Source organism: Lolium rigidum, chromosome 7 (genome assembly GCF_022539505.1).
Source record: "Lolium rigidum isolate FL_2022 chromosome 7, APGP_CSIRO_Lrig_0.1, whole genome shotgun sequence".
In the NCBI taxonomy this organism is placed as follows: Eukaryota; Viridiplantae; Streptophyta; class Magnoliopsida; order Poales; family Poaceae; genus Lolium; species Lolium rigidum.
The window spans coordinates 201,903,514-201,916,080 of NC_061514.1; the positions used below are offsets into that span (position 1 = coordinate 201,903,514).

The following is a 12,567-nucleotide window of genomic DNA, read 5'->3' on the forward strand; positions in this document are numbered from 1 at the left end:
CGGGCCGGTGTGCTGGTCCCAGACGCATTTTCCGCGTTGAAACTTTGGTTCAGATCACAAGGAGACGTGGGCAAGGAAGCTTGTGGTCTGCCAAAGCCCAAAGGGAGCACACGGGGTCTGGTTTGGCCCAGGTACGAGGAGATCGCGTTTTCTTTATGGGCACCGGCCGTGCTAGGCGCGTTTCCACCGCAGGAGGTCGCCGGAGCTCCGGCACGCGGCGGCGCGGAGCACGGAGACGTGCCCTTACTGACCGCACGGTAAATTCGCTACTTATATCTATGGGCTCGCTCTCCTTTCTGATAGAAATGCCGCACCAGCGAGAGCGCACTGATGGTACCCGGCGATGGCAACTCTGTTCTCGATCTCCGGGCTGCTCGCTTATGTTCTCAGGTGTGATGTATACTGTATAGTCATATGGTGCCAAGAGATCCTTGACAAGATAATATTCCGATGAAGCAACCTTTTTATGAGCTGCATTAACGGGAATACTCTCTGTAGCGCAGGTGTTTGAGGAAATGCTGCCGGAGGAAATCCGCCCTTCAGAATTTCAGATGGTCATGGCTCATGGGACTCTGTCCAGCGCGTTTACACCGCCTGCCTGAGTAGCTACGGAGGAGGAAAACATCAATTTTGCTGGTGAGTACAAGCTGGGCGGGGTGGAAATGCAGTGCCTAACTTCCTATAATTACAATTGTGCCGTGTCTGTTTTGTTGTAGTTCAAATTTCTACTTTCAACTGAGTAGTCCACTCACTCGAGAAAGATGTGTCCCATGACAGAAACTTTCTTGGCAAACTCCCTCTGCCATATACTACGTATTCAGTGAAGATGAAAGGTCAGTTGAAACTTCCTGGAGATTTCGTGACTGTGTCACTTTTAGTGCTTAGGTTAGGTGGTTACCCATTCTCTGAATCAACATTCCATGTGGACGTCACATCATTGGAAGTTTCTTAGGATGATCCTAAGATTTTCTCATCGACGGGACCCGCAGGAAGTCCCTTAGAAGTCAAAAGTGGAGTACTTTTCCACAAAATCTTTTCAAACTCAGTCTCTGACCAAGTTATATTATATGCGCTGGCTAGGTACTGGGTCCTTATTTGCAAGGGCTGTTCTTCGCAGTTCTCTGTGAGGAGATGGCAACTTTGAGTGGTGTGGGTCAAGTGGCCACCGTTGCGCAGCTAGCAGGGATAGATGCATATGGGCTGATCAAGATGATTGTGGAGGCAGTGCAGACGGTCAAGAGGAACAAAGAGACCTGCCAGAAGCTCGCGAGGCGTGTGAAGATGATAGGTGACCTGCTGCAGGAGCTTCATGAGGCACAACTGATGCAACACCGAGATACGAGGAACCCAGTGGAGCAGCTGGAGGAGACACTTCGGCGAGCATTTATGCTCATCACAACCTGCCAGGACAGCAGTTTCATGTATCATTGCTTTACTGGAGGTAATCAGGCTTGCCAGTTACAGGAGGTGGAGAATGATATCGCCTTCTACCTCCAGATATTCCCCCTCGTGAGCCATGTAGATACTTCCCGTACTTTCGTCCTGGATTTGAGCAGACGTCAACCTTCACATACAGAGGTAATAGCTAGGCACATGTAGTCCTAGTTTAATTGAATTTTGATATTTCTGAAAATGAAATTTTATTCATATTTTCTTGAACGAGGTTCATAAACTATAATACGATGTATGCTTTTCAGTTCACAGTATGTATCTCATCGATCACTTCCTTATATATTTTATCTGCCAATAGATCCAACTAAACATGTTATGGCATTAGTTCGAGACTGATAATGGTCATGTAATCATTATGATATAAAATTACAGTTTTCTTTTGCGGGGGGATATAAAATTACAGTTCTAATCCAATTAATGGAGAACTGATCTAGTAGACAATATTCTGATGTCTGATACTATTGGTAGTTCTACCATGACCATATTGACACAACCTCAAAAGTGATCTGATTATAGGTCTCTACTCTTTACTGTTCCCTCTTCTTTAGGGTATATTTTGATTGGTTAAGTTAAGACATGACTTTTATCAACAATTATTCTGATATTATGATGCTTATGTGATTATAATTAATTTTAACAAAAATATAATGACATCATTTTTATGATACATAAATTGCTGGTCAAAACTTGTTGTAACCAATCAAGATACACCCTTCAAAAATAAATGGAGGGAATATCCAGTATAGAGTAAACACAAGTTTCATGTGGTGGTTCATTCTCACTGCTATAGCATTTTTCTTAACATGGTGGAAAATTCAACTCTAGTGCCGGAGGCACACTAGAGGGTTCACGTGATCTGATTTTTCATTTATCGTTGTTCTCTCCTAGGAGTATGCCAAGGAGGCGCAGATACTAAAAGACGATTCAGGCCATGCAACTTCACCAAAGTACAGTATAAATCAACTGCGATCACTTCTTTGATTTCATACTCATTCATGTGCCCATGCATATGTACTCTGTACTGAAATCAGAAAACAGTTGTTTAGATAAACTAAACGGGTTCATTGTGACACATCTGGCTGGGGGTAGCAAGGTTGTACTTAACTACTTGACATGTATCTCCTTAAAATTACTAACACAACTAAGAATAAATATTTGGTGATTTGACAGTATGGCCAGCTGGTAATTTTTATGTAAGACCTTTCCAGAATACATAATAAGCTGCTCATCCTTCCATATTCACTATCAACAACATTGGTTGGACCTGTCTTTCTCCTGCAGAATAGCAAATGGGAAATATTAGTTGGAATCTTGCAACTTATTAATCGCCCAAAACAATTGAATGTTTATATCTAGAAGCTTACATCTTATTTGCTAGTGCACCGGGTTACCATTTTCAGGTTTAAAGCCACATCTGAGACAGTTGAATCAAGACTCCAGGAAGTAAATCAGAATTCGGCAAATAGTAAAGAAAAGTTAACAGGTAATTGTATTCATTACTTAGATCATTCAGGCCTCTATATTGCACAACATAATTCTACTCTTACAGTTTGTTCAGTTAATTTGCATTTTTAAAATGGGAAGAGCAGGGCGAGACCTACTGAAATAATCTTGTTTTGGTTATGTAGGTAAAACTTTGAAGAACTTGCTTTTATTTAGATTTTTTTTAATGTGTCATGCTTCATGCACTAGCCAATGCAACCAAAAGTCCGACCTGAGCTCATTTTCCTCGGCTCGTTATTTTGCCCCAGATTCTGGGTAAAGGTCGCGGTAACCTCCATTCGAAGATACGAGATTTCCACTAAGTGACCTTTGGAAGTATATTCCATGGATCTAATAGTTGGAAACCACTTTGAAGAAAAAGAAGAGATTCCGCCAAGAGGCTAGGCGAGTAGGCGGAAACTATTAGATTTTGGGAGTCCTTAGAGATTTTGTCTAGATCCGCCCCAAAGAAATGGTGTGACCCGAGATAGGAGGGGGAACAGGCGAATCTTGAAGAACTCTGGGGGTACTGTTTTGGATATACTTCATGGGTATACCAATGACATAGTCCAATACCGGCAAGCCCGGGTGGCCCACAGATGGTGGTTGGGCCTATGGCCTAACCGTCTGGCCCAGCTGATTGACCAAGATGGAGAGTCCAGGATCAGAAGCTGTAGCCGGATCTGCACCGACCTAGTTGGCCGGGTCCGTACCGATATAGGTTAGCCAGATCCTTACGTGTAAAGAAGATGTACCTAGTTAGGATAGTGCTAGTAGAGTCTGACCTGGACTACTCTTTGTAAACCCTAGATCCTCGCGCCTTGATAAGCCGGATCTCGGGAGCCCTTGAGGCAGAACCAATCCTTTCATTGTAATCGCACACTTGTTGCCCTTATAGTGAATTATAGCAGCGCGTAGGGTCTCACCACCATTGCAAGATCTGAAGCTGGGTAACTCGTGTCTCACCATCCTGGTACCTCTCCGCCTTTCGCCCACCTCTCTCCTCCATGCCGCGGGGTACCTTCCATAGCGTACTCGTCAATCACACAACGGCAGTTGGCGCCCACCTTGGGGCAAGAGGCGCATGGAGCACGGATCCGGGCGGGATCCGCGACACCGGTGACATCGTCGCCTTCAGGTGTGTCCTCTACGCCAGCAACGTCCCCGTTGTCCAACTTGTCCCCAACGACGAGTGCTGGGTTCCGGCTAGAGGAAGCCCCATCCACTACACGATCGTTCCAATCGGCGACATCCACGTCTTCATCGGCAACATCGGCGACAAAGAAGCCGACCTGACTCGAGACTCTGGGCGCTAGTACCATGTCAAGCTTCATGCACTAGACAACACAACCAAAAGTCCGAACTGATGGAAAAGGCCACTTATACACTTCACGAGAGAATGAATACTTGCTCATGTCTATTCCACTCTAAACAAATCATAGCTCATGTTGAACTTATGTATCAGGTTATCCCCGTTTAAATACCAACATATTTTGTGTTTTGACCTTTTAGTACATTAGTTCTTCTATGTTTCCCTGTAGGTCATAAAAAGTGGGTGTATAGAAAGGTACTCTCGCCATTTCTGTCCGTAACGCACATTTCAAGAAGGAACATTAGTTAAGGATATAAAAAATGATACAAGAGAATAATAGAGGGGAATGATCCTGATTTAATGTGTCTATATCAGTCTTGGGTAGCTCAATCTCTTGCCACGCCTTTGCAGAAAACTGACAAGTTTTAACTGATTCCTATGTTTATGGGTTTGATAGGAACCAGTACCGCCCTACAAGTTTTCTAGAAAAAATAGCATTTCCCCTACAAACTGTCAGGAACTGTTCCAAAACTGATGATGACAACCTTTGGGGTCATGAACTGGAATGCTTTCCTGAAAACTTTAGACATGGTTTATTCTATTTCTCCACCTGGACTACATGCCCAATGTCTTCTATTAGTATTGGGCCATTATTCTGTAACTATTTTGTGCTATCAGCGAAATACAAAATGGTAAATGTTAATACGCATGTATTTTGTTTTAAAGGACTTCCTAATCTGTACTATAATTCATAATCAATGACAGGGAACCATTTTTCCAATGGACCACAAAAAAGGAAGGCTGAACGAATAGCTGTGGACAAGGACATACTTGTAAACCTATTATGTGCTGAGAGATGTTCAAGATTGTTGCTGTTTAATCTTTCTCAGGTCGTAAAGTTTACAGAAAATTTCAAATGGGATAACGTGGTTGGACGTGGTGCTTTTGGTTATGTTTACAAGGTACATTTTTCGTACATGTTATTTGTGAAATAGCATTATTATTCTACTATCATTTCTTTTTTAGGGAGTTCAAGTATAATAGACACTATTATTCTATTATACATAACAAAATGATGCAAGGGAATCTAATTAGTTGAATGCATCTTTAATTCCGTAGTATGTTATCATTGATCGCGAGCCTAAATGTAGTTGAAGTATGTACTCATATGAAGGTGTTTTGAAAATATACCAAAAACTATCAGCTCACTTGCAATTTGTTCACGTAGCTCCCCTTGGAGTATCTTAGTATAAGTATATGAACCTACGAATAATTATTATATATATACTACACCATAATGCGAGTATATATTGCTATAGATATGAGTCTTGAAATCCATTCTAAAAAAGTTGGTTCCTTACTGTTGATACCCTGTTTTTCAGGGAAAACTGCCTAGTGGAACTGAGATTGCGGTCAAAAGATTTGCAGCATCGTCAACTCAAGGTTTAGAAGAATTCACTGCTGAGATTGAAACAATTGCAAATCTTCAACATAGAAATGTAATTAGGCTACTTGGGTTTTGCATTCAAAGAGAAAAGGACTTTCTTGGATTTCATATTCAGCATGAAGAGATGATTCTTGTCTACGAATACATGCCAAACAAGAGCCTGGCTTCTTTTCTCTACAGCTGTATTCACTGAGACTTCAGTTTCCATTATTCTTTTGAGCTTGAAAGCAAAATGTCGTAATTTTTTATGAAAGCTTTATTCCGTTGATCATTTTCAGATACAAAGACAAGAGAATCACTTAATTGGTCTAAACGCCTCCATATAATTGAAGGGATAGCTCAGGGTCTTGTTTACCTGCATGATCTATCTCATCAATGTGTTGTCCACATGGATTTGAAAGCAAATAATATATTGTTAGATTATGACATGAACCCTAAGATTTCTGATTTTGGGATGGCTAGAATATTGCCTTCTAGTGGGACTGAAGAGACCTCAGATACTGTTAAGGGCACAAAGTAAGAGTTAACCAAATAAACCAGCCTTTTATGACATGAAGCTCCTTTGCTCCTTTATTTATGTGCTAAAATGTGATTTTCGTTTTAATTTTGCAGTGGTTATATGGATCCTGAATATATCAAGTATGGGAAATTCTCAGTGAAGTCTGATGTTTATAGCTTCGGCATCCTGATCCTTGAGATCGTAAGTCGAAAGAGGTGCATTTCGTTATCACCCAATGGAGATATGATGAATCTACCAACACATGTGAGTGCAGTCTTTTACCCTTTGCTAAAAGTATATCTTTTCTTCTGTTTTTAAAACTCTAAAAGCATTCCTGTTGCTGGTCAGTGCTCTCTCTTCTAGTCTTGGAATTTTGGAAACCATGTCACTAATATTGGTAAATAAAGAAAAACTAGAGTAAGATAGAAAATAAAATAAAATACCATATAGTTTTCTGTGCAAAAAAGTCAATTTATATTAGTTATGCCCTGGATACAAAATTAGAATTAATAAGTTTATGATGTTGAATTCCGTTATGCACTATCTACCATTCAACAAAAGAGAGACCAGGGATTATTCAGTTTGTCACATTAATAACCATGAGAGTTCTTTCAGGCCTGGGATCTGTGGAAAGCAGGAAAGTCCCACGAGCTTCTTGACCTATCACCACTATGTAATGAACCACAAACAGCTCAGATCATCAAATGCATTCACGTGGCACTACTGTGTATCCAAGACTGTCCGATGCACCGGCCTACCATGTCGGATGTTCTTCTGATGCTACGCAGCGAGAGCATAAGCTTGCCTACACCTAGCGTACCATCAAGCTGGAGTGTCGACCCTTGAGAGTTGAGAGGCTCTGGGAGGTGAACTTGGCACTACAAGCGTGTTCAAGAGATTATCAGCTTGGTTGAGACCACATTATAGTGCAGAGGGGTGCAGTCCTATTGGTTAGCATGTTCATGCTGATAAATTCCGCACATATTTTCAGGACTACCTGTTACAGTATATTATTGACCGCCTACTAGCCGAACAATTGACCCATAATCCTTTTGTGTTAGTAGCTTAGAAACAGCATAGCACTTGTTCACCGGGTGCTCCTGGTTGGCTGGGTCAGACAGGTTTAGTCCCAGGTGCCTGGTCGGATGGCTGTCAAAGTTGTCGCTGGGAGTATGTAAAACGACAAAAAAATTAGTCGAAGGGAGATATTTTTATCTGTCTACATCCATCTGAGTAAACGGAGTTCTCTTATGTCTCGTCAATTTTGAAAGGTCCATCTTCAGTTAGCGAAAATATAACTTTCTCCCTCTCTCTACACAACCTCCCTTGTGCCAGTAGGCTGGAAAATATTGCCCTAACGTTCTAGCACGATATAACATGCTATTTTGCAAATAGCGTCATAACTTTTTAGAGCATTTCCAACAGGTGCCCAAAACAGTCATACGCTAAAACCATGATACATCGTCTGTTTTGCGATTCTTGCGCTCGCGAGGAGGTCTCTTCACCAGACGCTCCAAAGTATTACACGTGGGAAAGGGGCGCTTCACCGGACGCGCAAAAATACAGCATCACACTATTCGTAGTACAAACATCAATAAATATAGATCAAACAAACGGGATATTCACTTTGGCTCATAGGAGCATTTGCTTCCATTGTGTGAATCTACATTTCAAAGTGACAAAAAATTCTAAACTAAAAATTTTCATGTACATCTACACATTTTATATTCGTACACAAGTTTTCAAAAAAAACTACTCCCTCCGTCCCAGTTCGTAAGGCAAAGTTCCAAAAAATATTTGTCCCAAAATGCCTCACCTCCTAGGCACATTTGCATTTAATGTGGGAGTAAAACTGATTCATTATTGCATGCAAAAGACTCCTCCTTTCGTATCCCACCGTGTAAAACGAGGCTCATTAGTACTTTGCATGCACCATGTGTGAAACGGTTTCATCAGTACTTTGCATGCACCATTTTTGCATTTAATATGGCAGTAAAAATGAATTAAAGGGTAGAAAATAAAGTTCTTTTTAGTTTCCCAATTAATTGCATTAACGTTTTTACGTGAAAATTTAGAGCCAATAAGAATTCACCTTGGGCCAAGATATTTGAAAACTTTGCCTTGCGAACTGGGACGGAGGGAGTATAAAAAACTGTGGCTCTAGTAAAAAAGACAAATTTTGATGCTATAACACGGCTACGAACAGGATTTTTTTTTATCTTTTTTGTACACGTCACATAAAATGTTGTTTCTCCATGAAAACTTGTGCACTAACATAGAATGTCACGATGTACAACAAAAAATTTATGTCAGAATTTTTTGACATTATTAAAATTGTTTTTTAATTATTTTGTATAATAGGAGCATTTGCTCCTATAAGTCAAAAGGCCACCTCCTACAACTAAAATAGATTAAAAAGCAAATATATTACAAATATGATAACTAGTGCAAGAAACTAAAGTACGATAAACTAAGCTATCCATTTGACGTTGGAGCCCGTTGAACTGGACACGGTGGACGAAAATTGATCCCCGCCGGGGATAATTATCGTCAATGGTGCGCCACTGCTACTTCCATTGCTAAGGGGTACCAAAAATTCTGCCCAGACTCTCTATGGAGCGCCTTTCTGGTTTTCAGAAAAAAAAATTTGATAAAAAAATTCAAAATAAAATCTTTCGAGATCGAGATGTCGATGTGTTATGTCATCTTGTTGCAAGAAAAATTAATAAACATGAATTTATAAATTTTTTTTGCAAAATTGCGTCATGTGTCGGTAAAACGAGATTTCTGGTTGTCTACGACCTACGATGAAAATCTTGTTTATATGAAAATGTATCTACCCAAAATTTTACATCCGATTTCAACGCCCTTCGAGCGTTTAGACAATTTTTAGATTCCAAAAAATCGAAAAGGAAACATAACTTTTTTTAGGTTTTAGATTTTGAACAGAAATTTCAGAAAAAGAAAAAAATAGCAGCGGCGCACCAAGCCATGGGGTGCACCACTGCTAAGTTTCCCTCCTTCGAAATTTGAAATGACCGGCCGCCCTTTACCCTTATGCCCACCCTCCTCCCTCCTCCACACATTTCCTCCATCCTCTCCTCTTTCTCTCCTCCTCTGCTACTCCTCCACTCCCTTCTCCTCCAACTCTTTCCTCTTCCTCCTCCTCCACTTCGGCGTCCTCCTCCACTTCTTCCTCCCCCACTCCGGCTCCCTCCTCCTCCTCCAAATCTGCATCCTCCTCCACTCCGGCCTCCTCTTCCACTCCCTCCTCCACTCCTCCAACTCCGGCCTCCTCCTCCTCCTCCACTCCTTCTCCAACTCCGGCCTACTCCTCCTCATCCACTCTTCCTCCACTCCTCCTCCTTCTCCTCCTCATCCTCTCCTCCAATCGGCTGACCCTTCCTTCCTCTTCTTCAGAACGTGCCAAGTTGCATACTAGAACGAAAACCCAAAAAGGCAAAAAAAATCGAAAAAAAATCCAGCTCTAGATCCAGATCCAAATTTTACCAGTAACACACCTCTTTTTTGCGCATTGGCGCACCTCGACGAAATAGGAGTGACTACATTGAACATTGGCACTTGCACAAGACAAGTGTAAAACCGGCTGGCATTACCCGGTTATAATTCACCATGTGAAGCAAAATCATTATAAAACACCATCCATCACACATCCCAGAAACATGCTGTCATGTATACATCCACGATGCAAATTTGTACATAAGAAACATGTTTGGTCCGCATCAGCTGCAAGCCGTGGTTGATATTCATGCCAACATAAGTTTTATTTAGTTTAGGAAAAGGATGCTATATCCACCAAGTTACATAACCCACCACACCAAGTGATTGTTTGAGCTACACTGAACTTGGGTAAGATGGCGAGCTCCCTTAGGTAAGATGGAAACATTCCAGATCATTAACCTCCCGTCACGACTTGGTTGCTTCCAGGTACGACATGGTTGCTTCCAGATACGGTATCATTGCTGCCAGACACCGTATTGCGGCTCCCAGATACAGTATTGTGGCTACCGGTGACAGTTTGGAAGCTCCCTGATACGGTATTGCTGTTCCCGGATACAGAATTGTTGTTGTCGGTTACGACATGGTTGTTTTCCGATACGACATGATTGCTGCCACTTATGACATTGTTACTCCCGGTTACGACAGTGTTGTTGGCCCCAGAGACGGTGTTATTGTTCCCAGATATGACAGTGTTGTCGTTCCCAGAAACAACGTTGTTGCTCCCAGATCTGACACTGTTGTTAGTTCCGGTTATTGTATTTGGTTGCTGGAGGAGTGCTCTTCTGCTAGGTTTCACATGCAATCGCATGTTAGTGAAAGCCATACCAAGTGAACGACGTGCGGTGCTGAGACCCTTGAGCCGTATGTGCAAATTCTTGGGCACCCCGCCAACCAATGAATTATCAGAGAGATCCAAGTAGCGAAGGTGGTGGAGCTCACCGAACCACGATGGGATGGTGCCCATCAGTCTGTTGTTGGCAAGATTGAGCTCCTGTAGGTGCGCCAGGCCCGCTAAACATGCTCCTGGGATGGCCCCCTCGAGGCCGTGCCCGGGGAGCCACAACGTTGTGACGCGGCCGCTTGCGCCGTCGCAGCCCACACCTCCCCAACTACAGCATGAAGCGCCGAACCATGCGGCACGGAGGAGGACACCCCCACCGCTGAGGCTCCTAGCGAAGCCATGCAGTGCGTGCAGGTCATCGGGGTGGCACGGCGTCGCGCTTGACAGGGGCAAGAGGAACGCCAAGAGGAGCAGCAGCAGCCAGCATTTCGCCATGGATTCAGCTAGCCGTGCTATGCTACATATGTATACACAAACACATCAACCTCTTTTTCTGAATGCAAGTGATTCGCATGTGTTGTTGGCAAAAACTGGTTGGGTGGTTCATGATATCTTATAGTGTGTTTGTGTGTGTGGTTGCAAGCATACGTTGCAAGTGGTTCAGTCTGTACTAGCTCTTCCGTGGCCACAATTCAAGCATGGTTTTTGTTGTTGTGTGTCGACTAGAATTCGTGGACACAAGTTGGCAAGTAGCAACTCAATTCAAACTTCTTCCTGTCACCCGAAATTAGTTATATCAGTTTTTTATCTCTAAAATGAGCAAATCTAAACACATCTAGATATATGCATATATCTAGATAAAATTATACAAAAACGGCCACAGATAATTTGGAACAGACGAAATATTTTCTAGCAATCGAGCGAATCCAGCCTAGCAAACAAGGTATTAGCATTATCCGAGCTACCTAGGGTGCGTTGGTATCCTGCATGCCTCTTAGCTCGCATCGGACCAACAATTTTCGGTCCGTTTGGTTGGCTGGGCTGAGACGCGTTGTTGCAACAACCGGTTCTCAAAGCATCGTCAGGCTAGGCCCTGGAGGATCGACATTTTGTCCAGGGACAGGCCCGTTCTCGCGCCACTTTGGCTCCAGCGATGCAACACCTGCACGAGCTGTTGCTTAGGCTCACTCTTCCTTACACTACTCTACACACCCTCTTTCAAATCAACACAAACATAGTTTGAATCGAAATAAGATGTACACGAAAAGATGTGTGTCGATGATACGAACGAATTTCCATAATCGGTTTCGAGTTTCGTCGGTCATAAATCGTCAATTTCATGTATGAAGTTTTAAGTGAATTTTGTCAAATTCGTCGCACACTCTCAACCGTTTGAGATTTCCTTTCAGGAGTAGGTTCACCTCACCATTTCGCATGATTTTCATGTTGACAGGTTTTTGTTTCGGTGTACATACGCTGATAGATAAATGACTCACAAGTATACTGAATCTGTATGTATGTGTGACTATGGTTTGGAGTACTTTTGCTCAACTTCTGGCTCGCCATCTTCATAAACGGCGATGTGGTGATGATAGGTGAGAAGTGAGAGGTGACAATCCAAGGTGGTGGAGTCATGGTGGTGGAGTCATGGTGGTGTTCGTCTTCGTGGTCGGCGACGTGTTGTGACCGACGTGACCGATGGTGTCATGGTGATGTTCGTCTTCGTGGTCGTCGATGTGCCCATACTTGCGACCGGCGTGACCGGCGTGTCCTGGTGGTGTTTGATACGTCTCAAACGTATCTATAATTTCTTATGTTCCATGCTAGTTATATGATAATATTTACATGTTTTATATACACTTTACATCATTTTTATGCATTTTCCGGCACTAACCTATTAACAAGATGCCGAAGCGCCGGTTCTCGTTTTTCTGCTGTTTTTTGGTTTCAGAAATCCTACACAGGAAATATTCTCGGAATTGGACGAAACAAAAGCCCACGGTCTTATTTTGCACGGAGCCTTCCAGAAGTCCGAAGAGGGGCGACGAGGCGGCCACACCCTAGGGGGCGCG

At 42.7% G+C, this 12,567-nt stretch overlaps 2 protein-coding genes across 2 annotated transcripts; one reads left to right on the forward strand and one right to left on the reverse strand.

The window, feature by feature from the left end:
- Positions 1–1,063: 1,063 nt before the first annotated feature.
- LOC124675089 (putative cysteine-rich receptor-like protein kinase 16) lies at positions 1,064–6,393 on the forward strand (the record flags this gene model as incomplete). Its single annotated transcript, XM_047211159.1, has 7 exons — positions 1,064–1,578; positions 2,341–2,399; positions 2,853–2,935; positions 5,012–5,208; positions 5,629–5,875; positions 5,972–6,209; positions 6,306–6,393. Coding segments are annotated over exons 1-7 (1,359 nt in total), but the record flags the coding sequence as incomplete, so codon positions are not given.
- A 3,565-nt stretch (positions 6,394–9,958) lies between these two features.
- On the reverse strand, positions 9,959–11,066 carry LOC124674302 (receptor-like protein kinase). Its single transcript, XM_047210343.1, has one exon. The coding sequence runs from the start codon at positions 10,988–10,990 to the stop codon at positions 10,109–10,111; it is 882 nt and encodes a 293-aa protein (XP_047066299.1). The 5' UTR covers positions 10,991–11,066; the 3' UTR covers positions 9,959–10,108.
- Positions 11,067–12,567: the final 1,501 nt, after the last annotated feature.

Excerpts from the sequence above, each read along its gene's own strand:
- LOC124674302 (XM_047210343.1), bottom strand. The coding sequence starts at position 10,990 with ATGGCGAAATGCTGGCTGCTGCTGCTCCTCTTGGCGTTCCTCTTGCCC.